Source organism: Abrus precatorius, unplaced genomic scaffold (genome assembly GCF_003935025.1).
Source record: "Abrus precatorius isolate BTA unplaced genomic scaffold, Abrus_2018 Scaffold7, whole genome shotgun sequence".
Taxonomy (NCBI): domain Eukaryota; kingdom Viridiplantae; phylum Streptophyta; class Magnoliopsida; order Fabales; family Fabaceae; genus Abrus; species Abrus precatorius.
This window is the reverse complement of record NW_020874417.1, coordinates 16,750,015-16,773,653: the sequence shown is the minus strand read 5'-3', so window position 1 is coordinate 16,773,653 and position 23,639 is coordinate 16,750,015. Positions and strand designations below refer to the sequence as shown.

Below are 23,639 nucleotides of genomic sequence, written 5' to 3'. Positions count from 1 at the left end.
CTCTAATTTTTAAAAATTTGAGCGTGACGTTTATATTGAAAGCTTAATTCTTCACGGTGAGCATCGACCACCGAACATGAATGGTTTATATTCTTTTCGATTACATAATTTTTAACCACATAAAAAAAAAGGTATATGTATTTTTAGTTCATCAGATTTTGAGATTTTCTCTCTTTAGTCAACATCAACCATAAAGAGACGTTAAATATTAAAAAGAAAAATTCTAACAACATACTTTTTAATAAACTCGAAATTTATTAAGAGTGTGTTTCATTTTTAAAGAAAAGTTCATTCGCATGCATGACAAGCTGGTATTTATAATCACACACCTTTAGTTTGGTACATGTTAAGGTTATTTTTATTTGTTTCTTGATGAAATATTAGTGGGCAGTGCTAGGCTTTATACACCCTCATTGACTGAAAATGGGTATTTCTTACATAATGTTTAGAAACACCTTTGGCTAAAATGGTGGTGCCTTTGGAGCTGGGCAAAGAGCCAAGTTTTGATAGTTGAATATTTGGTCCACATTGACGATACTTAAGTAATTTTAGAAAAAAAGAAACCTTTGTTCCATGCTTTCGTTAAACACCTTCCATCCTCAGTTCTCTTATCATTTTCCCTCTCTGTTGTAGTCCTTGTTTGCTTCTTCTACTTCATTTCTCACATCATATTTTTAAATTTAGTCCTATTATTTAAATTAGTAAAAATTGATATTGAATGTGATGTCGTATATCATTATTTGCTTTTTATTTTATTGTTTTATTTTTTTAATATACATTTATTCCAAAAATATATCTCTGAAACATGAAAGACACTTAAAAATGTCTCTTCAAGATGTACAAAAAATATTTTCTTTGAAAATAATGAAATTTCAATTGATGTATGCGCCCTGATTCTAAATATTTTCCAGGGCATAGTTTAATATATTATAATTTTTTCACAGACAATATATTATAATTCAATAACCTAACAGACACAGTGAATTGTAATATTTTGGCTTCTTGTAGATCAGTAAATATTATCCGTTTGAGCATATAGTGAAGCGGCATAATCAGGTATTGCTTGGTTTATTGTAGTTTAACAAGGACTTAACCTGTTATTGAGAGTATAATATTATTTACACATGAAAAACTAACTCAAAAATCTAAATATTGCAAATCTTAAATATCTCGAAATAAATTCACATATCCATAAAATTCTAAATGAAAAACGATAATTATATATCTTCATCATGTACTCGTTTTCTTCTTTGTATTTCTTATAATTATTAAGTTTCAACACACAGATCTATATACGGTTGCATACAAAACTATAATTCAAATAGAGGAAGGGAGTTTGCTTCAAGAAATTACTATCCACAACTTTATTTCATTTTTTTAAAAAACAATTAAATATATATTGCGGACAAGTTCTTGTCACCTATTCTTCAGTACTAGAAATTCTTTGCAGTTTTACGTAACATTTTTTTTTCCCCATTCTTCCATGCATGTGGCTGAAATTAGAACAATGTAAGGAAACAGAGAAAAAGAGGTTTACCATGAATAAATTGTTTCAGACAGAGATTGCTATCTCCTAAAAAAAATAAATTAAAGTTCTGCTTCTGACTCTTTCTCAGAATCATGAGTAGTATCCTTCATCTTTTCTGCTGTCTTATGAATTGCTCCTCCTACCGCTTTTGCTGCTGATTTAGCACTTTCCTCAACTGCATCTTTGCTTACGTCGAAACTCTTCTCAGCTGCTTCTTTCAACGTTTCTCTCACGCCATGAGATCCTTCTCCTACCTCTCCCACACCTCTGAAACTGAAAAAAAAAACACAAAGCATTGCCTACATTGCCTACATTGCCATTTATATGAAAATATATATGGATGATATATATATGTGCGCGCGCATGCATGCATAAAAAAGATATCAAATGAGAACGTTCTTTTTACGCGAGAATGAAAGGAACAGATCTTAACTATTGAATCTTATCTTAAATGGGTTTGTAAGAATATTTTTACTTACTCCAAATTTGGTGGGGAGAACTGCATTTGCAGATCATGTATGACAGTTTTGATTTTGTCCCAGGAACTTTTTTGTGACTTTCTGAGTACAGAAAGGGTATCCATCAGTAGCTTGGAAAGAAGTGGTTTATCTGGGTAGTTTTGAGCAACATTTTGGCCACCTTCATCGAGTGTTGCACGTTGGAATTGAAGAATGATCAGAACGAAGAAAAGAAGAAAGAAAAGGGTGGTTCTGCTGAATTTATCCATGTTAGTATTTGATGATTTGTTCAAGATTAGAGAAGAGGGATACCAAAGTATTTGGCAGATTTGGTAGGTTACTAGTTTGCTGATTCTCTACTTTGATCCGGTTCTACTACGTGAGGCTCGCATCTTGCATGTAGTGGTCCTTGAATATTTCAAACATTGTAATTATTTCTCCAAAAATAACGAGAAATACTAAAATGAGTTAAAGAAAAGCTTTGGAAATTTTATTTTTGGTTGTTAGGAAAGCTAATTATATTTTTGCACTGCATATTCCATTTTGAAGTTTTATTTCTTACCCTGTGGTTTGTATTTAACAATTAAAGATGGTTCTCTTACAACAGCTTTAGGACGTGGACGGTAAGTATTATAAGGAGAAACAAATTTTGTTACGTATTAAAAATTGTAATATTTTTTACAGAAGGAAAATGTAAAATGTAAAGGTTAATAATGTGTTTTTGTTAGACTGGTTGATGTTCCCCCGGCTTTGTAGTGAAGTGAGCATTTTCATTTTTATTTCTTAATAATGAAATTATCTTTCTAATTCCAAAATGTTTCTGGAATAGCTGCCTCATAAGATCTAACTCACCTCACAAATTTTTAAAATCTTTTTTCGTGAATCCTCACATTTTTCTCCTATAAAAAAGAAACTTTAATAAACAAATATTGAATGCATGTTTAAGTTCAATAAATATTACTTTTTTCAAACAGTCAGAGTACCCCGTTCTTCAGGTTCAAGCATGTAAGAAAAACAATTAAGATACGTCAAAAGCTGCGAAGAGCTTACATGTCAATAAGTGGCACAATTGCTTTATTTTGGTTATAAGCATCTATCAACTAAAGCCATTTCTAGGCCTATCTGGGAATACAGTTTCTTTCTGTGCAGTTTTTTTTTAATAGGTTTTTTGTGCTTAGTTTTTTAAATAATTAAATTTGGTAAAAATTTTCATATACAAAAGTGGGTGTTGCTATTTTAAGGGACAAAAAATATGTAATCTCAGAGACTGAAAATTTTCCCCTATCTAGGACATGGAATAACTCATTTTATTCGGAGAGTGATAACCATAGTACTGTTGACAGTTTCAATAGCAGGAAAAGGGTATGATATAAAAGAATTGACCATATATCATTAAAATTCTCCCAAACTTTGGACAACTAGCTCCTCCTTCTACTGAGAAAGCCAATCTTAAAAATGAATGAATCAATGGACATGTTCCAATCGGAACAAAAAATTTAAACAGACATATAACTTCGTTCCATGCAAGAATACATCCGTGTACTAGCAGTGACTAGTTACCAAATACAGAGATCTTCAGACATTAATATCAGAACGCTTTGTTCTTGCTGAAGTGCTGATTTCTGAGGAGCCAGACAAAGAAAATCTAGGGAAACTATAGTTTTCTGAAACTGAAACTGGCTGTTGAGGATAGAGCGTGGGTGGTGGAGTTAAATTGCGTTGTGCTGGAAGCGGCGGAAGCATGTTATACTTGTAAGGATCACTCATTCGACTGCAATCAACAATAACTTTGTAAGGAGTAGCATAAATCGAACATAAAAAAGAGCCAAAAAATACATGCTATGATGACTTTTTTAGAGATAATAATTAGATAATTAAATATTGCATGGGTTACAACAATGAAAGGATGTGAGTTAGTGTGTGTTAAGGACCATATTTCCTAGTTAAAGGCTATAATTTGTTGATTCGTAACCACTTGACAGTTAGTGATATAATGAAGCAATTATATGATATAAGTTGAGAATTATTCCACCGCTAATATAAATAGTGAAATCATACTTATGTATTATGTATGCCAAATAATAAAATCCTCCTTTTCTATTATTCTAAGAGACTTGGTCATGAATAAGGGTGTACTAAAATTCCATTACCAAGATACGTAGGATTTGGGGACAATCCTACAACTACCAATCAATACTATGATCTGGAATTTTTTCAATCTAAGTAGCCAAATCCGAAATTGCATCTATGCATGATGAGTCTTTCTAAAGCTGAATAATAAGATCAAGAGAGCATCTTCAAGCCAAAGAAATTGCTGATAGTAAACAAAGGAGCATGCCAGCACCCAAATGATTATTAAGACAAGCATAAAATACCCTGTATTATAAGACTGATGATCATCTTCAATGAAATTTTCATCGATACGCTGGGCAGGTCTCTGAGCAGAAGGAATGGACCATGCTGGTGAAGGTATTTCGTCTGAGAAATATCTTCTCCTGATCAACTGAAAGGAGAGGTACCAGAAAACTCATATCATAATCCATACATTTGACCCAAAAATATAAGACGAGAGTTCAAGGACCATACTGACCATGCGAAAAAATTTCATCACAGCCTCCTTGTCAAATCTTGCTTCTTTGGCAGCCTGTAGACATCCAACATAAAAATCACAACTAGTATAAGAAAAATGGATTGGATAGCAACTATTCAACAGAATGCAAAAGGCGGCACATCTCTGCATCAAATGTTATCAGATTTGATTTGTTATTTCATAGGCACAACTGGTACTTTCATTTTGAATGACTACATGTGAAATCAAGATTCCCAAAGTATAGCATTTTCAGTTCAACATATTTCCAAAGCACAGCACAGCCCGGAGATGGCTAAGCTAAATTCATTACTCAGTGAGTGGCTCAAAAAAAAAATGCATTAATAAGATTCAAGATATTACTATGAAAAAGATAAAAAAGGTTTAATGGCTAGACTCTCAATTTTGAAAATGAATGAAAGCTGAAATATCTACTTTTAATCGAACTAGATGGCACCGAAGTGAAAGGTGAAGAAGTTTCAATTCATCCATAATATCCACAACGTGCCAGACAGGAAAAAAAAAGTAGAACTGTAGAAGGGTACAGATACAATATTAACTTGTTTTGAATTTTGTAAAGGGCCAGCAAGGAGAAGCTTTTTGTGGTTTACATTAAATTCCATCCCATCCCATCAGCTAAAATACTATTTTATATACAGTGATATGATCAAAAAAATAAAATAAGTGGAAACTGTTTGAATTAAACACGTTTAATAAGTATTTGAAGAGCATCAGCCAGATTTAAAGTACAAAACAAGATCAACTAAAATTTTAAATTGCTAGTAGTTGAAACTCCCTAGTATTTAGCTATAACATCAGATTTATTCAAATCTACCTGAATACAACTTATTGATTTACAAAGGGGTAGCATACTATATCAAGCATAGAAAGTGGCACAAAATAAACTTCTAAAATTGACACAAATTTTTACTTGAGACACTTACTGAGATAAGGCCCCCACTTCCAGGAAAACTCTCGGTCAGTGGAAGCTCCTCACTGGAAGGAAGTAAACCCTGCTTCTCAACCCACTGGCGTGCAACATCAACAAGATTACCGCTGCTTCCTCTTGTACCCTCTTTTGCGGCAATATCAGCTTTGTTACCAATAACAATATATGGAACAGGAAGGCCACCAGGGCCACCAGAACCCAAAGGAGCTGAAAATGTCCCAGTTGCAGAAATCTCAGCTGCCCACTTCTGCAAGCTAGTCTTAGTTCTTCTCTGTGAAAGATCATGAACAAAAATTACACCTGCATATGAAGTTCAAACAAGAATTCGAGGTTTAAAAATCAGACAGCTGACTTGCAAAGATGAACAAACTGTTTTTTTATTGTAAAAAATTCCAGAATACCCAAATACCATTAAGAGATTAATGCAGTTATTCATGATAGTGGTAATTATTTGCAAATAAAAGAAGTTTAGAGTTTACACCACCAAATCTGTACCATTTCTTATTGCAAATTTAAAATATTAAAGGCTGAAAGTTTCATATCAAATTTCATTAATTGTAAGCATGCAAGGCTTGAAAAGGAGAAACCAAGAATATATAATGACTGTTTAAATATCAGAACAGAAATCCTCCTCCTTTTTTCTCCCTAGGTCAAATTTTGACCCTTCGTTTTGTAGACTTTCACATTATTAGATTGAATATGTATACAAGTATACAACTACTTATTACAATATAAGCAGTTGCATTTTAGAAAACAAAAACAATTGGAGCTTTTTTCACTCACCATTAATCTGTGAATAAAACAGAGATCGGCAATCTTTGTACCGCTCATGTCCTGAGACATCCCACAATTCAACAAAGAAATCTCTCTCAGAATCCCCTTTAAGGCTACTTGAAGAGCTGCCTGAATTTCCATAAGTAGTGCGCTGGAAGAGGAAGCAGAAGACGTTTGGTGAAGACTTTGAATACAGAAACAAAATATTTCTTTAGGAACAGTAGAATTGCAGGGGAGTGTTTACCTTCACATCCACTGTACAACCAATTGTCTGAGGAGGGCGAGCAATGGGAGAACCTTTAACAATCAGGTGAACTAGAGAAGACTTCCCAACACCTGCAAGAAAGAGAAAATGTGACAAATATGCAACAAATATATCTTGGAAAATGTTTCGCTAAACCAAGCAAGCCCTAAAGACCTATTTTGATGTCCATGATGCAATAATATCAATTAATCCCAACCTCAATATTTCCAAAAAGCTTTAGAAAGACACCATATGCTAGGATATTTTCCAATGCATATGCCCCTATGACTGCAGCAATGGAATATGTTAACAAACACCCTATTAAGAAACTCTATGTTAGGCATGCTAGGAAGGGCAGTTGGGCGTAACTACCTAACTTCTATAGTCACAGGGTGGTTACAGGGGAGGGAATTGAATTGAATGACAGAATAAAGAGGAGAAGAGTAGAGGGGAGAGGATACATTTTGGGGAAGTTAGTCGGTGAAAGGAGAGGGTCTGGGCTCTCAAATGTACAAGGAACATGGATCTGGGCTCATGTCACCCATATTTCTCATTTCCAGATCTTTGCTATTTCAATCAATAATATTACATTTCATCGCAGGATTTGACGTTCACATAAAAAAAATATAGTCATTTGATGCTCTCCATCACAAGGACAGTATGTCCTTAAGATGGTATTTAAAAAACACATTTTAATCCAATCATGCTCACAAGTCACCAATTCACAATAAAAAAATTACAATCCTTATAAATCCATAACAAATTTGAAGTAGACCTACTATCCTGTAATACTTGGTTTTGAATAACTTTGAAAATTCGTGTATACATGTGTCAAAAGAATGCCCAAAGAAATTGTCACATTACTTTCATACTTACTGCATCGGCTGAATGTTAAATCACGCAAGGTTTCTCAATAACTTCCACCATATTCCTAGTTGTTTCTCTTACATTATAAGATGTCAATCCTTTAAAAGCAGCCAACATAACTAGGTTCTCCACAACACAAGCTGATAAGAAATATATATCATCTAAACCATTTCGAATTGAACATCTATAACCTTGCGCATAACACACAGATGGCAGCTAAATCTAATATCAATAACATATCTTCTGGATCCCCCATTGAGTGTTACAATGGTGTCTCCAGATTAATTACTTATTTAGTCCCCTGATCTAACATTTTCAGCAGTACTACTACAAAATTCCAACGGATCTTTACAGTGCAACCTCTTGCACTCAATCAACTTGGCTTTTCTCCAACCACACAATTTCAGAATTTCCCATTCCCAATAACAAAAAAAAAAGGAATAAAAATAAAGACAAGGCACTTAGCTCTCAAGTCCATAAGTAAATACACATCTACCTTAAATTTTAGTGGGTTAAGATCACCATAAATTTAAACCGAACGAATACTCCAGGAGTTTAGATAACATATTTCCAAACATTAAATCACATAAAATTGGAAAAAGGTTAACACTAAACAACTAAGAAGAAAAAAGAAAAAGAAGATGCACCTGAGTCACCGACAACGAGGACTCTGACCTGGCCACATAGCACCCCACCGTTAAGTTCTTTGTTCTCCCTCTCACGGTCCCTCCAGAACATGGTTTTCTCCACACCCTCTTCACTACAAAACGTAAAACTCAAATGCCCCCTTCACTACCACACCCTTACATGCACTTATCAAGTTCCGTCAAATGGATTCAAGCACCGATTTTTGGATATAGGTTTTCCTAATTTCACCCCAAAATCCATGTCACATGAGAATCACGCCGAGATCAGAGCGAGAACTCGACATATCGTTGTTACACATCTAGGAATACTTTTTTTTTTTAAAAAAGGAAGAAAATCGAACGGAGCAGTTCAGCGACAGATCTGATGAAGAAGTTGTGATGTGGTATACGAGAAACAGAAAATGAATCAGATGAAGATTGAATGGTATGGGGTGTGAAGTTTGTTGAAATGGTTTTTGGAAGAGAGCGAAGGAACCCGTAAGATGCCACAGAGGTGAAGGAAGAATGATGATGATACCATCTCGCTACTCGAACGTGTAAGCCACGCGATCAAGTAGCACGTGACGGGGGATATGTCAAAAATAAATTTTTTTAAAAGTGATTAATTCATAAAATATGTTAAAGCTCAATTTATAAAAAAGTAATTTTTAAATGAAATATATAATTGTAGGGTCAAAATCTTCTTAAGTCTAAAATTTTTTAGACTTAATCTGAATGTGTGTATTAAGGAACATGCGATGGATATGTAAAAATAAATTTTTTAAAAGTGATTAATTCATAAAATATGTTAAACCTCAATTTATAAAAAAATAATTTTTAAATAAAACATATAATTATAAAAAAAGAATCTTCTTATAAACAGTTTTTAAACTTACACGTATGTGAAATATTTTTTAATTTATATTTTAATCACTCATCAAATATTGTAAATTTATGTTTTTTTTTCTCATCAAATATTATACACATGTATTTAATGTTATTGACTATTGATTAATTTTAAAAAACATTGAATCATAAATTTTAAAATATATTAATTCAAAATGTTTAAAGTTATACTTTAAAAAATGAAAAAAAAAATTTAGACTACATTAATATCTAAAAGTATATTGAGTGAATAAGTTGATATATGTTTGAAGAATTAAAAAAGACAGGTCAAATTTTAAAATATAAAAAAATGCTTTAAACATATCAATTTATATATTTAAAAAAATTGACATTTCTTTTTAATTCTTCAAACGTATATCACTTTATTCACTTAGTATTTTATATATTTTAAAAAAATCAAGTCGAGGTCAGGTTTGTCAGGCCCAAAACAAAATTTAAGGAAAAGGCCTTTATAAGTATTATTTGCAAGTGTAGCCCAACCTTAACATGGGCTTGATATCAGTAATTTGATAAACAGATTTTCAGACTATGGTGGATTTTTTTAAAAGTCAAATTATATTAAATAAATAAGAAATTTTCGAATGTTATATTTAAGAAATATATCAAACTCAACGCTTATAAAATCTAACTCAAGCCAATATTCATATTATTCAATGCTTAATAAATAATCATTCAATAAAAAAATTAATGACCACAAAAAAATGTCATCGAGTAGCAAATTATTGTGAATGAAATTCAAGGTGTAAAGTTTCATGAATTTAAAAAACAATGATAGAAATTATGTGAATATTTTTATTAAATAGTTATTTGTTGTTATTGAGTGAGTTATGTAGTTATTAGTGTTTGCACTCGTGTGGATTGTGATATATGATATAATTTTTTTCATTATAATTTACATCCATCTACCAATAGTGATATAAAAACTCTTACTGAAGTTGTTGCATATTTTGTTCTATCTTTTTATTTAAAACTCTTTCGATTCATTAATTCGTTTGCTTTTTTTTTTTACTTTTTTTTAATCAATATGTATGTTTCTTGACATGTCAAATTTTAATCTTTCAAGTTTTTTTAATTAATTTTATAGTTTGGAAATTCAAGAAATATATATTTTATGAAAAAATATCAAAGAATTATGTTGAAAATTTTTTAAAATAACACGTGACAAGTTTTGTAGAAGAATTTTAGTATTATATACAAAAAATTGTTTGGACAAACTTTTTTATCCCGTCAAAATTAAAATTTCAATGGTAATTATGATTATTTTTGGAAATTTTATAACAAAAATGTGAAAATGAAAATCCTAACAAATATTATTTTTTATATATGAATAACAAGTATCCTCTGCTAAAAATAATTCTGCTGGAGTCGGATAAAAACATCACAAACGATAAACATGGTTAACAAGTGTTTTAAGATACTATTTGAAAAATAAATAAATAATTTTTTTAAATAATAGTAACAGTCTATTAATAACGTAAATATTATAATTTTTATAGAAAAAAAGTTATTTTACTTTTTTAACCAGTGTCTTGGTTAACATTTTTTTTTTATATTTTAAATAATAATTAAATTTTAATTTAACAAAACATAATTTTGGATCCGAATGGTTAATTGATTATCCCTTCCCGGTGTCCCGACATGAAGCTTCCTCTGTTTTTGTTCTGTCAAAGTCAAAAACAAGCCATAGTGCTTGCGGATTGTTCAGCACTACACAACTTGCTGCAATCCCACTAAATGATAACATTGTCAAGCATCTTATTTAGGTTCAGCATCGCTTTTCTAAACTACCTTTAACTAATTCAGTGATTTTTGTATACACGTTTCCACTGATGATAACCTTGTTTTACCCCTCTTAATATAGTGCAAAAATAATGTTGATGGCAGGGATTAGAGAATCAAGTCTTTAATTTATTTTTTTTTTGAAAAGGGTAACAACACTTTAAAAGTTAATAAACATTTTTAAATTTTTATCATATAGGTGGACTCATTTATAGAATAAAACTCTTTGTTGCCTATTTTTACATTCATAAAACATGAAAGGCTTTTACACGAGGAGAACCATGCATGTACCTTCTCACATGGACCAACTAAGGTTGGTTTTCAATAGAGGTATCAAACACACCTAGAACTAAAATGCCATAAAAAGGGGTGTGAAATTCAGAGTGAAAACCATGATTTTGAGTACAAGCTCTCTTCAACCTATTACAGCATGAAAATAATTATGATTAATTAGACTCCCAAAAGCTTTTGCTGTTTAGAGGAAAGGGGCTTGGAGTTGGTTTCACTTGGTACATGCAAAAGCATCTGAATGTACAACGGATATTTGGCTGTAGTAAGTGGTAAATGGGCACTCATGATTGTGCACACCTTCATAAGTTGTTATCACATAGCTGGAGTCATCTCTATCCCTTTCCACCCTTTTCTTCACTTTGCATCCTCCACTTGAACATTTGTAATAGTTCCTGTCATCATTAATGGAAACTCCTGCTTAGTTATTTACTTTAATAATGAATGCGTTAATTGTAAAGTGAAACTCAAACTAAGTTACTTAACGATAGTAATTGCACTGTAAGCATTAACCGATCATATAGATGGTACAAAATACGACCACTAAGGACAAGTTTTTATGGGACAATACAAGTAAATGACACAGTATTTGCTTTGAGACACAACACAAATATTTGTTTTGTGTGTTTTTTGTGATAGTTACGCAATACAAACAACACAAAATTTACTAAATACACTCTGTTCTGTGTAGTGTTTATTTTTAGATCAAATTTTACTACAATGCAAAATTGCTTCAATGAAACAGTGTCTATGTTAATGTTGCCGCTAGGGGGCTCCTGATTGTGATAATATATACTTTTGTTATGCAAATAAATTCCTTTTTAATTGAGAGTCGTGTACTTTTATAGTTTCCAAGTTGTATATAGAATATAAATTAATAATTAAAAATTCTGCTAATTTTCTAATTTTGTTGAACATCGTGAACCAAATAAAAAAGTTTTGACTCTAGAGCTTAATTACTGTCTTAAACATCTATAAATGAAACATCACGTCTTATAATTCAAGCCTACAGTCTCCTTTTTCCTTCTTTGATTGCTAATCATATCTAAAAAGAGAGTAGATTACAAAAACGATCTCTAATCAGTAGATTTTCTTAATTAACAATATTTAGCTATAATTAATTTCTTTCAAAGAGAAAAAAAAAAGAGTCCCGCATGAACAGCTTTTATCAATTTTAAGCGCAAAGAAAAAGAATATAAAAGAGACATGTTAATTTAACTTTTTAATCGAGTTTAAATAACTATGAGTAACAAATTTAATAAAAAATCATAATATTTTTATATGTCTATTATATTAAAAATTAAAACCTGATATCAACAAAAAGAGAGTAGAAAGCAAACCAAAGTAAAACAAGAGGACATATACACTGAACAGTTTGGTATTCTAGACTTGGACAAATTTGCTTACTTAATTAGCCAAAACAGCACACATTTAAACTGGGGTCCATTGGTAACACTGGAACTGCATATAAGCTATGTCCTACAGTTTAAGATAATATCAGCCGCCACAACCTAAATCTAGCTTATATTATTACTATTATTATCCCACTAAAATAGCTTCCTTAAAATGATTTTCTGTGAATAAACTAGCCAAAAACGTTAACTCACGACCCTAGTAAAAGTTTTTTATTTTTATTTTACTAGTATATTTTAAAAAATAATTCTATAATACTATTAAATCGTTAATTGTAAAAAATAAAGTGTCGAAAATGTAAGTAATATTTGGTTTATTAGTATTATTAGAATTTTACCTTAGATTGGGACTGCTCTTCACGGACTTCTTGCCGTACTTCCTCCACTTGTATCCATCATCCATAATCTCAAGCTCTGATTTTGTTCTAAACGCGATCCTTGGACTCTCTTCACCCTTACTGCGCTTTATCCCACTTTTACATTTTCTGCATAATATTATTATTCAATTCAAATGAGACCATATATTATATTATACACACACGATATGCAAACATATACAATGTGTATTCAAAATTATGTTAAAAGAGAGAACTTGCATGTTATTGTCCCTAGAGGTTGCATCATTGAATCCATGACTTGCATCGCTGAAGGTAGCCTTCTCCGATGATTCAGTGCTTTGTGATTGAGAGTCTTGATGATCAACAAAATCATCGAGGATGAGATAATCGGATAGCACGAAGTCAGAGGAGGATGGAACCATATCAATAGAGTGAGCATAATTGGGGTGATTTGGATTATGAGGGTTTTCAAAATAGTATTCCATTGCTATGCTTTGTTGATAGAGAATGGTAGTGCAAAGACTACGGTATAGATAGCATTTGGCCTTTTTTATGAGTGTTAATTTAGGCCATGGTTTTATATTTTAGATAATGACTAGTAGGATATAAATATAGTTTTCCTTACTGTGCTTTTCTATCAATGATCCTTCCAATCTCCTTCCTATATGGATGCAATGAAGGTTCCTCCCTCATCCACGTGTCAACGTCAACTTAGTGAAGTGACGTCATTATGATGATGTAATTGTAATTAAGGGCACAAAGGCAACATCTTATTGTTTAATATATGGTTTTTCTCTTTAAATAGATCATGGAAATTACCCTAATTAATTTGCACGTTGGGTTTCACTGTCTAATCACTCTTAACTCTAGTAGTGTTGGCTAGTTTTGCACGACAACATCAACAGTTGTGACTTGTGGGCTTGTGGCGGCCTAATAGATCTCATTTTGACAAAGTTATAGTTGTTTCTTTCACTTGGAATGTTGGGTTATTAATTTGCCATAACTTTAAATTTATAATATATAATTAAGTTTTGAAATTATTTTGGTCCCTTCAAGTTTTATAAACCTGTATTAAACTTCATGCGTATTTAAAGTGTACTAGACTTACCTGGTATTGTCTCTATAACAAAAGAATTCCTATTTCATAAGAATTTTCAATAATTTCGTTTAAATTACAGCTCATGTCATCGATGTTAATTGATGTGAAAATCCTAAAACATTTACACATAACTTTTGAAACACGGGAACCAAATGATAAAATAATTCTTTTGATAAAGATAAATAATTAGAAATTTTTATTGTAATGGTTAATTGCTAATAAAATTATATATTAATTTAGTAAAATGTAGGATTAAAAATGAAATAAATAACCGACGTTAGTTGGAGTGAAATAAAGTCTTAAATTTGAGTTTTTTTATATGCAAATTTTTTCTAATAGTAGACCCGAGGTAAAATTAAAAAAGTAAAGTAAATATATATTAAAAAACCAAACTACAAATATCTCCACTAAGCAACATATATTTTATACTTTTTTTTGCTATTAAAATTATTATATACTTTGTACATATATAAAAAATTTGTATGCATTTAATTATAATATTAACCATTAATAACTATTTTTTTTATTTTTTAAGTAAATCTCTTATTTTAAAAAGAAATTTTTTTTTTAAAAATGCCACTTTTAATGCCTGTTAGTCATTAAATGATAAGATGATTCATGAAAAAGGTTAACATATATTAATTGTTTATATAGTTATATTTAATCAAAGTGAACATAATATTTAAATTGTATAAATAGAAAAATAAAAACTATATTTGAATATTTATTAAAATACAATAATTAAATAATACTTTTTGACTCGTTTGTAGCCATCTTTTTAATAATTGAGGGAGCCGATACGGAATCGTAACACCGTTCAAAATTTCATTTAATGGAAATTTGTTTTTTCGATAATTTTGACAATTCGATACATTCAGGAAAAAAAAAACGTATTTTTTCTTTAAGATTAGCTAATTTATAATATAATTTATAATTAAAAAAAGTGCTTGTCCAATTATATATTTTTAAAAAAACTTGATGATTTTTGCAAACAAGTAGTCAAAGGAGGCAAAATGTGAAGGTGGTAACGTTTGATATGATCTTGACCGATAGTCATAAAAATGACTAATGAGAAGGAGATACTTGCAGTGGGTGTGTGGAGAGCATTACTCAGAGGCTTTGTTCTAGAGACACACATCAATTAATACCAATATATGGGAAAGTACAAGGAAATAGCTCATACCATAAGAACATTGACTTCACTTTCACACCAACATTTTCGTCAATACTCAATCCCACCGTAACCCACTATGCCGTGATCATTTTTTTATCCATTTTTTATTGCTACTCTTTATTTTCATTTATTTTTATTAAAAATTAAGGTATTAATTGCCATTTTTTAATTTTCAATTCGGGTGAGGAGTTATAAAAATCTCTAGCACATAGGTTTAGTTCTTTTGGGAAAATAAATAAAGAACGAGTAAGTGGTATACTTTAAAGTCCAATGTGGGGATTTGGAAGAGAGAATGGGAGACTCAACAGGAAGAGATGAAATTGCTCTGAAATTACCCGAAAAAACCAAGAAGAACAAGAAGAAGAAGAATAGCAAGCTATTTTACAAAGATGATTAATAGACATTTGTTAAATGAGCACTTTGCTGAAATCTCAATTGTGTGAATGATTCATGTAATTTGAAATTATTAATTTAATTTAAGTTTTAAATTATCTGTGTAAATAAAATAAGTTATGTTTTTAAAATATGACTTATTATTATTTTTTAAATTAGTAAGTTATATATGATATACACAATTTGTATATTTTAACAAAAAAAATGTAAATTATATTTATATTATGTATGACTCATTTTTTTAATATGTATATGGTACATAATAAATATGATTAATATTTTTCATTTCAAAAACCTGTTGTACATAGTAAATGGTGTTTGCAACTTTTTGTAATTCTATCATAATTATTTCGTGTACTTATTATTATTATTGTAGAAGAAAATGATATTTCCTTCGAATAGTATATTAAAGAGGCTATTTAATTTATTAGCAAAAAAAAAAAGAGGCTATTTAATTATTTATTGCTATTATGTATTTAATTTATTCAGCGTCTGAAGTTAATAATTTATTCCATTTATCCAAATAATTCAAAGCTTACTAAATTATTAATTTAAATGTCAAGTTACATCAATCGTGTTATAAAAAAAATATATTTTTTTGCTTTTAGACTCTCTTTCATAATTAATTGTAACAATGTGTTTTATTAAATTCAACGAGTATTATTAAATTAAAATTAAAATTAAAATATATTATATAAATATGCTAAATTGAATTAAATTTTAAAATAATTTATTATATTTATTAGAATTAAATTAAAAATAATAATTTAAAATTAAAACATAGATTATAAGCAAAAAAAATTTAAATTATAAGTAATTAATATTCAATAACATTAAAACTGATTTTTAAAAATACATTTTTAATTTGATATAAAGTATCAAAAATTTAATTTGAATTAAATTAAATTCAAAACAAAAAAATTAATATTCAAAAGTATTAAAAATTTATATATATATATATATATATATATATATTATACAAGAAATATCTCATGGCATAATAAAATAAATCTAAAAATGGTTTTGTTTAAAAATAAAGAGTCAAATTTGATATATAGAAGTGGATCTTAAAAATTAACTACCTTATTTAAATAAGCAACTTTGGAAGTAAAATAAAATTAATAGATTACTTAAAATTTTAAAGTTGCTAAATTTCTTTTTCGAAATCACACTATTTGTTTCAATTTTTAATTACCACATTTTTGTTTTGAATTAGTTACCATATTTATCTAATTCATCTCACGCTCTTGTAATCGAGAAACACGGCATTACTATAATATAACTGAAAAAATATTGTCGAACTTAATTTTAATATATTATCAATATAAAATTTTTATATGGTTACTCAATTAAAAATTATATTAAATATAATTTGTAAAATACATATTATAATAATATGTATAATTAGACTACAATATAAAAAAATTATACATTTTAATTAAATTAAATATTCTATCTAAAATGTTTATATTTATCACATCAATATTTTTCTTGCATTAAGGGACTGAAGTTTAAGTTTGTCTTATTTTTTCAGCTGAGATAATTAGGAAAAATAATATAATAATTTAGAATTATTTTATATCATTTTAATCCAAATTAAGTTATAAATTAATCTTTAATTAATAACAATTAATTTTTATAGATAATAAATAATGGGAAGAAGAATTTTGTTACTTATAATAATTTTACCAAACTCGAATAAAATTGTTTCGAATGAGGAATATCTATATTTTTATTGTGTTATATATATATATATATATATATTAATTTAAAGTTTTTTTATAATTATTCATATTGACATGTTTTGTTTCTCACTTGAATTTTATAATAAATTATTTTATTTTATTTTAGATAAGGTGGATCTAATGAGAATATAATTTTTTAAAACTATTTTATCATTTATCTTCTTATTTTTATTTTACTCTTTTATTTAAATTTTTTATGCCAAAAAGAGTAGCAGCTCATTTAAATTGTTCCATAAACAAAATACTACAGGTTAAATTTTGTTATATTGTGTCTTGTATCAATTTATTGGTTATTGAATTCGGGAATTTATTTTGTATCTTCTTCTTTGACTTTCCTCGGAATTAAATCTAAAGCCGATTACTTTTGTACGGGTCCTAAATCTAATTTTTATTTAGAACAAGTTCTAAATTGATTTTTATTCCATCACAATTTATATTTATTACTAATAAATATTTTATCAACCGAAATAAAAAATTACTAATCTATGCATTTATTACTTTCTTGTTAACTTGATTTTCCAATCAATTATTATTCTAAATCAAATCTATTATTAATTTTATTAGATTCTTTCTACTCTCTAATTAATTTATCAAATTTATATGTGATACACTAAAATTAATAATTAATAAAGGGTAAAATAATATTGAATGTGAAAGGTGAGGTATAATTATTTTCATTACGTTGTTTTTGCAACATTCTAAATATTTATTTAAACTTGACGAGGTATATTTGAAATTTAAATTGAAATGCTAATCCTGAATTGCCAATATATAATAAGTCTCTACTCCAATTTCTTTCAATTGCTTTCTCAAATTTTCAAGTCACAAAGTGGTGAGCGATGGTAAATTTTTCCACTGAGAACATGGTTCCCTATCAACATCCAGTAGGTTTAAGGGTCCTTGCTGTTGACAATGACACCAATGTTCTTGAAAATTTTGAGCAAATGGGTATTATATACCATTATTCAGGTTTGTTATACCTTATTTATTTATCAATTTTGTTAATATTAGTCGAGTTTAATTTCAAGTATTTTATTAAAAAGAATACTTAGTGCACTTTTGTATTTTTATATAATAATCACTTCTAAATTTTTACTATTTTTCAACTTTGAAAATCTGATTTTAACATTTTCTTTGATTTATTATTATTTGTTAGAGAAAGATATGATTTTCTATTCATGTTGCAGTTACCACATGCTCCAATTCTTCACTTGCCTTGAATATTGTGCGGGAAAGAAGAGGATATTTTGATATGATACTTATTGATGTTCATATGCCAAATATGGATGGCTTTGAATTCTTGAAGCGTGTTAGTCAAGAAACTGATGTTCCTATTATTAGTATGCGCCTAAACCTATCCTAAAATTTGTTACATAAGTTTTCTACTTGTTTTATTGTACTTATCATGTGTAATTGGCAGTGATTTCTGTTGATGCTGCAACAAGTGATGTCATGAAGTCTATTAAATTTGGAGCTTCTGATTATTGGCTTAAACCTTTATCAAAGGAACAATTCAAGAATATGTGGCAGCATGTTGCTAGAAAAGCTTGGAGGGAAAATAAACTACAGATAACTTTTGGCAACTTGGAAGATGATGATCACAAGAAACGGGGGAATGATGATTCTGAATCTATTATTGATAGAACAAAAGGAGTAGTTGGAGACCAAAATAAGAGCAATTCAAAGGAAGACGCGGTTGATGAATTGGATAATTATTATCAATCACCGACAAAGAAGCCTCGAGTAATATGGTCAAGAGTTATGCACCTAAAATTTGTTGAGGCTGTGATGCAACTTGGGCTTGATAGTATGGTTTTTTAGCAATTTCCCCCCTTTTCTGTTTGGCTTTTATTTTTTCATACAATGAATGAAATTATGTGGTGGTATAATAATATATGTATAAGGCATAATCTGACACTAAGAATTATTAGTATTTTAAGCATATTCTATAGTTTTGCTAATGATAATTTTCTTTTCTCTTTATTTTTCAGAGGCCATGCCAAAGAAAATTCTTGAAGTGATGAAAGTTCCTGGTTTAACAAGAGAGAATGTTGCCAGTCACTTACAGGTTTGGTTATTTTTCCTTTGAAGTAAACCCATCTAGAGAACACTAAATTTAAAATTTAAATAATGCAATTAGTTTTAAAATTTGAAAGAAGTAGACACGTAGAATTATACATGAACTTTAGGTGTCTAGCTTTGTTTTCAATTCAAATAGAGAAAATAAACTATAAATTATACACTGTTATTTGTGACCCTCAACAGCAATTAACATTATTATTATTTTGATTAGCAGAAATTTAGACTTTCTTTAAAGAAAAATGATGAAGTGGCTCAGCTACAACCAAACGTTGATGGAAGATTGGGTAACTTTCAAGCTTTGGCTGCTGCTGGCCATGTTCCTTGTGAAATAATGGCTAACATAATGCCAACAGAGGACCAAAATTCCCTCCTGCAATCAACCATACAATGTCCTAACAATTCCCATGCAGAACAAGCTATAACATATGCTCATCCTCTAGCAAAATATCCTTTCAACATTGCCAACAATTTTCCTCTGTCCATCATACCTCTAGATGATGCTTCAACAAGATATGGAGCATGGCCTTCATCTAGTACAATTGATTCAGTGAGAGTCACTGATACACTGCAGCATCAACATCCATTAATGCATCAACTAATTCATTCAATCAATGTTCAACCCTCTTGCATGGTTGATTCTGGGAGCCTTGTTTCTATTATGCAACATTGCAACTTTTGTAGCAACAATTCTGTTATGGATTATGGTTTACTGTCACCTCAATAGTTTAGTTTTAAAAGCATATATTGAGAGATTTTCTTTATTGGTTGATAGATAAGGTTTTGATTAGTAAAATTTAATGTTATTAATATGTTTTTGCTATAAGTTTTAATAAAATATTATTTACCGATTCTTTAATCATTATGAGTAATTTTTGTATTTACCTGGATGATAGAACGATTTAACTATTTTCCTTATATTTTTGGTGTACTTATATGTTGTGTATTTTTGGGGTACTCGGTTTGAACGGTGTACAAGTACGACTGAAGAAACGCAATGACCCGTTCTTCACATATTGGTATTCTATTATCACGCATCCATGATCCATGATATATAGCATAGTAGATTGTGTTTAAATAATACAAGAACACCTAAAAGTGTCCCTTCTAAAACTTAAAAAAAAATCGAATAATAAATAATACACAGCAAAGTACATTGTTAGTTATTTTAAAAATATTTTGTAGACACTTACGAATGTATGTATATCTTGAGAGAGAGAAAAAGAAAAGAGTGAAAATATAATAAATAATATAATGTGAAAAAAAGGGATACGAGAAGTATTAAATGGATGTTAACATTATCTGATTATTTGTGAATTGTAGCTGTAATTTTATTGTGTGTGTGTGGGAGAGAGAGAGAGATTTTAAATTGAAATAGCTACGTTTGAAGAAACAGTTTCACTATTTAAACACTTTAAAATTAGCATTACTGGATAGAATTATATCTTGTTTTTATTTGGTTTCATGTATACTCATCTAACAAAATCAAATGCTAGTTTTCACGAAAAAGAGAATAGTAGCGCTGTAAATTAAATGCAGACATCATCAATTGCTTCAAGAGTATGTCAAGTTAGACTACCACATAACGAACTGAAAAGTGTTTCTCAACTGTCCAACTATTAAGCAGTGTAACCTTTTTTTTTCAGATCTAACAATGAGAGGCACGCACGTATATTCAAAGTTCAAATTGGCTCTGAAATTTAAAGTTTTAAGTCAACTAAAAATACTTGGTGACACCCCTTTTTACAGTTTAAAAATAATAATGCTCCGCTGTCACTAGAACGTTGGTTTTGGTTGGCAAAGCTCACATGACTCTTACCTTCATCATTCAAATGCAGAAAAAGAAAAAAGAAGAAAAGCAATTCCCCACATAGGAGGATATCATCATCAACAAATAAGAGGGATCAATAATTCCTCAAAAATTTGTATCCTTTTTCTCTCATAACCTTTACTTGCCACTGCCACTTCCACCATCTGTTTCCTTCTTTCCCAATCTTCAGAAAAATTAAAAAATCGTTCTTTCTGCTTCTTCTGATTACCCTTTTTGAGTCTCCATCATGGACATTTCACACCGAAAGAGAACTTTGCTTAAGGTTATCGTCCTTGGTGATAGTGGGTATGCCACAAAGTTTTTATTTTTCAATTTATTGTTTTCTTCTTTCCCTTTATTCTTTTATGTTATTTTAATGAGATATCTTCATGAAAGTTTTGTTTTTGATAGCTGTGAATTTTCATTCATCCTTCTTCATCTTATTTTCAGGGTGGGAAAGACGTCTTTGATGAACCAGTATCCATTTGGCATTTGCATTTTTAGTAATAAAAAAATGAAAAAAATGACAGTCAAAGTTTGTTATTTTCTCATGTTAGTGATTCGCTGTAGATGCATTATTAATTCCAAATCATGAAAGTTTTTTTAGCTTTTTACTTTTTTCCTTTTTTGTTTTGTCCCGTTTTTTCAATCAGTCTATATAAAGTTGTGACCAATATTGTTGTATGAGTTGGCAATAATTGCTTGTGTACAATAACAGTATTTCAAGTCTAGCTGGCAGGTGCTTACTGCCATAAAACAGTAAAGTAACTGTCAGAAATTTTGCACATTGGTAATTTTTCTCTCTCTTGTAATTAGTATACTAATCAGAATTGACTTAAAATAATAGCTCAAATTGGCTTTCATATTATTTTTAAATCTTGATTTGTGCTTATCCAACCACAAAGTCCTTGTAGTATAATATGTTGTGAAACATTAACTTTGAATTCAGATACGTTTATAGAAAATTCAGCCAGCAGTATAAAGCCACGATCGGGGCTGATTTTGTTACAAAGGAGATACAAGTTGATGACAAACTCGTCACCTTGCAGGTTAGAAATTTAAATTTTTTTCTTGCTTTATTTGATTTTCTTTTTTATATATAAAATAATGAAATAATGGATATAAATATATAATATTATGGCAGATATGGGATACCGCAGGGCAAGAAAGATTCCATAGTCTTGGAGCTGCATTTTACAGAGGGGCAGATTGCTGTGTGTTGGTTTATGATGTAAATATACACAAAACATTTGATACACTAAACAATTGGCATGATGAGTTTCTTAAGCAGGTGTGTTGTTATTTGTACATGCTTCTTTTTGTCCTTGTTAGTAAGAGGTTTCTGTCTTTATTCTATATATGATTGGTTCTATTTCTATATATGATTGGTTCAAATTGCTGCTTAATCATGTGAAAATGATTCATATTCCAGTCTTCATTTTGGTGTTTGAACAGGGAGATATGAACGATCCTGAAGCATTTCCCTTTGTATTACTTGGGAACAAAGTGGATGTAGATGGTGGAAATAGTAGAAGGGTATGTACATATATTTATTGAGTCTTTTGTAAGGGTAATGTCGTTTGTCTTACAGGAGTCATAGGTTCACATCTTGCAAACAATCTCTCTGGTTTTCAGAAAGAATTAAAAAAAAAAAAGATTGTTAGAAAGAAAAATTTTAAGCAAAATGAAAATAATGAAAAAAGGAATAAATTTTAAGAATTATTTGAAATGAGGGAAATATGAAATATAAGGTAAAATATTTTTTTAATTAACAATTATGTCATTACAAATATAAATCTACAAATAGATATAATAATATATTAAAAAAACATGTTTTCTCTTTTTCTCTTCATGTGAGACAATAAAATAAAAAATAATTTTTTTTACCATTTTCCCTCCCCAACTTTCTAAAGAAAGAGTTTCTTTTTAGTCACCCATTTCTCTTTCTCTCATATTTCTTTTTGTTTTATTTCACCTTTGTCAAATCAGGTAATCACACTTAGGGAAAGCTTCATCCGCAAAGTTTCTCTTTTTAATCCAAGGTACTTTTGAAGTGGTGACTAACCCTCCTTGTTGTTGCAGGTTACTGAGAAAAAAGCAAGAGAATGGTGTGCTTCTCGAGGAAACATACCATACTTTGAGACCTCTGCAAAAGAAGGCTACAATGTTGAGGAGGCTTTTCTACGTGTTGCTAAAATTGCACTAGAAAATGAACATGAACAGGACATGTGAGAACCAAATTTGCACCATTTTTTAGGCCATTTAATTATCTTTAAATTCAACATTCATGCTTTTTCTTCTCTCTTAAGAGATTAGATTGTAATAATTTTTATATTCTAAGCACTTTTATCTACTATCCAAATTAAATTCTTGATGCATCTGATATTGTTATGTTTGTGGCAGTTATTTTCGGGGAATCTCTGAAACAGTTTCAGAAGCAGAACAAAGAAGTAGTTGTGCGTGCTGAAGTCAGATATATGATTGCTAAACATATTTAATTTTGTACTCTTATAGTTTATTAAGATGTATTCATTTTTTAATCCCAAAATTGGTACATGTCTTATAGGTTCCAAAAACTTAGTA

At 29.6% G+C, this 23,639-nt stretch overlaps 5 protein-coding genes across 8 annotated transcripts; 2 read left to right on the top strand and 3 right to left on the bottom strand.

Moving 5' to 3' along the window:
* Nucleotides 1–1,345: 1,345 nt before the first annotated feature.
* Nucleotides 1,346–8,510, bottom strand: LOC113872723 (small GTPase LIP1). The gene is made up of 8 exons (XM_027510490.1): nt 8,055–8,510; nt 6,541–6,632; nt 6,306–6,447; nt 5,518–5,822; nt 4,577–4,630; nt 4,362–4,489; nt 3,547–3,757; nt 1,346–1,801 (listed from the first exon to the last, which is right to left on the bottom strand). Exons 1-7 carry the CDS (start codon nt 8,143–8,145, stop codon nt 3,562–3,564), a joined length of 1,008 nt encoding a protein of 335 aa, XP_027366291.1. The 5' UTR covers nt 8,146–8,510; the 3' UTR covers nt 1,346–1,801; nt 3,547–3,561.
* LOC113871559 lies at nt 1,588–2,255 on the bottom strand. The gene is made up of 2 exons (XM_027508650.1): nt 2,008–2,255; nt 1,588–1,801 (listed from the first exon to the last, which is right to left on the bottom strand). The coding sequence occupies exons 1-2, from the start codon at nt 2,253–2,255 to the stop codon at nt 1,588–1,590; spliced, it is 462 nt and encodes a 153-aa protein (XP_027364451.1).
* A 2,580-nt stretch (nt 8,511–11,090) lies between the features above and the next one.
* On the bottom strand, nt 11,091–13,315 carry LOC113873164 (probable WRKY transcription factor 51). Its single transcript, XM_027511167.1, has 3 exons — nt 13,015–13,315; nt 12,757–12,903; nt 11,091–11,401 (listed from the first exon to the last, which is right to left on the bottom strand). The coding sequence occupies exons 1-3, from the start codon at nt 13,239–13,241 to the stop codon at nt 11,221–11,223; spliced, it is 555 nt and encodes a 184-aa protein (XP_027366968.1). The 5' UTR covers nt 13,242–13,315; the 3' UTR covers nt 11,091–11,220.
* Nucleotides 13,316–18,006: 4,691 nt separating this feature from the next.
* On the top strand, nt 18,007–19,973 carry LOC113871558 (two-component response regulator ORR21-like). The gene is made up of 5 exons (XM_027508648.1): nt 18,007–18,136; nt 18,355–18,507; nt 18,588–18,974; nt 19,159–19,235; nt 19,464–19,973. The coding sequence occupies exons 1-5, from the start codon at nt 18,007–18,009 to the stop codon at nt 19,971–19,973; spliced, it is 1,257 nt and encodes a 418-aa protein (XP_027364449.1).
* Nucleotides 19,974–21,181: 1,208 nt separating this feature from the next.
* On the top strand, nt 21,182–23,628 carry LOC113872450 (ras-related protein Rab7). 4 transcript variants are annotated; one of them, XM_027510005.1, is made up of 7 exons: nt 21,182–21,362; nt 21,507–21,533; nt 22,006–22,105; nt 22,201–22,351; nt 22,516–22,592; nt 23,139–23,284; nt 23,460–23,628. In XM_027510005.1, the coding sequence occupies exons 1-7, from the start codon at nt 21,304–21,306 to the stop codon at nt 23,521–23,523; spliced, it is 624 nt and encodes a 207-aa protein (XP_027365806.1). In that variant the 5' UTR covers nt 21,182–21,303; the 3' UTR covers nt 23,524–23,628. The 4 variants fall into 4 exon arrangements, with proteins under 4 accessions (XP_027365806.1, XP_027365804.1, XP_027365805.1 ...); XM_027510003.1 differs by having other exon boundaries at nt 22,489–22,592; XM_027510004.1 differs by having other exon boundaries at nt 22,201–22,347; nt 22,512–22,592; nt 23,460–23,627.
* The last annotated feature ends 11 nt before the right edge of the window (nt 23,629–23,639 follow it).

Bases quoted from the DNA above. Each gene is read 5' to 3' on its own strand.
- LOC113871559 (XM_027508650.1), bottom strand. From the start codon at position 2,255: ATGGATAAATTCAGCAGAACCACCCTTTTCTTTCTTCTTTTCTTCGTT. The intron at 1,802-2,007 runs GTAAGTAAAAAT...TTTTTTTTTCAG, and splicing joins TTCTCCCCACCAAATTTGGA to TTTCAGAGGTGTGGGAGAGG.
- LOC113872723 (XM_027510490.1), bottom strand. From the start codon at position 8,145: ATGTTCTGGAGGGACCGTGAGAGGGAGAACAAAGAACTTAACGGTGGG. The intron at 4,631-5,517 runs GTAAGTGTCTCA...GGATGTCTACAG, and splicing joins GAAGTGGGGGCCTTATCTCA to GCTGCCAAAGAAGCAAGATT. The intron at 3,758-4,361 runs GTATTTTATGCT...TGTTGATTGCAG, and splicing joins CATCAGTCTTATAATACAGG to TCGAATGAGTGATCCTTACA.
- LOC113873164 (XM_027511167.1), bottom strand. From the start codon at position 13,241: ATGGAATACTATTTTGAAAACCCTCATAATCCAAATCACCCCAATTAT. The intron at 12,904-13,014 runs GCAAGTTCTCTC...AATATTATGCAG, and splicing joins ACCTCTAGGGACAATAACAT to AAAATGTAAAAGTGGGATAA. The intron at 11,402-12,756 runs GTAAAATTCTAA...TAATGATGACAG, and splicing joins AAGAGCAGTCCCAATCTAAG to GAACTATTACAAATGTTCAA.
- LOC113871558 (XM_027508648.1), top strand. From the start codon at position 18,007: ATGGTAAATTTTTCCACTGAGAACATGGTTCCCTATCAACATCCAGTA. The intron at 18,508-18,587 runs GTATGCGCCTAA...TGTAATTGGCAG, and splicing joins AACTGATGTTCCTATTATTA to TGATTTCTGTTGATGCTGCA. The intron at 19,236-19,463 runs GTTTGGTTATTT...TTTGATTAGCAG, and splicing joins ATGTTGCCAGTCACTTACAG to AAATTTAGACTTTCTTTAAA.
- LOC113872450 (XM_027510003.1), top strand. From the start codon at position 21,304: ATGGACATTTCACACCGAAAGAGAACTTTGCTTAAGGTTATCGTCCTT. The intron at 21,363-21,506 runs GTATGCCACAAA...TCTTATTTTCAG, and splicing joins ATCGTCCTTGGTGATAGTGG to GGTGGGAAAGACGTCTTTGA. The intron at 22,352-22,488 runs GTTGTTATTTGT...TTCATATTCCAG, and splicing joins TGAGTTTCTTAAGCAGGTGT to TCTTCATTTTGGTGTTTGAA.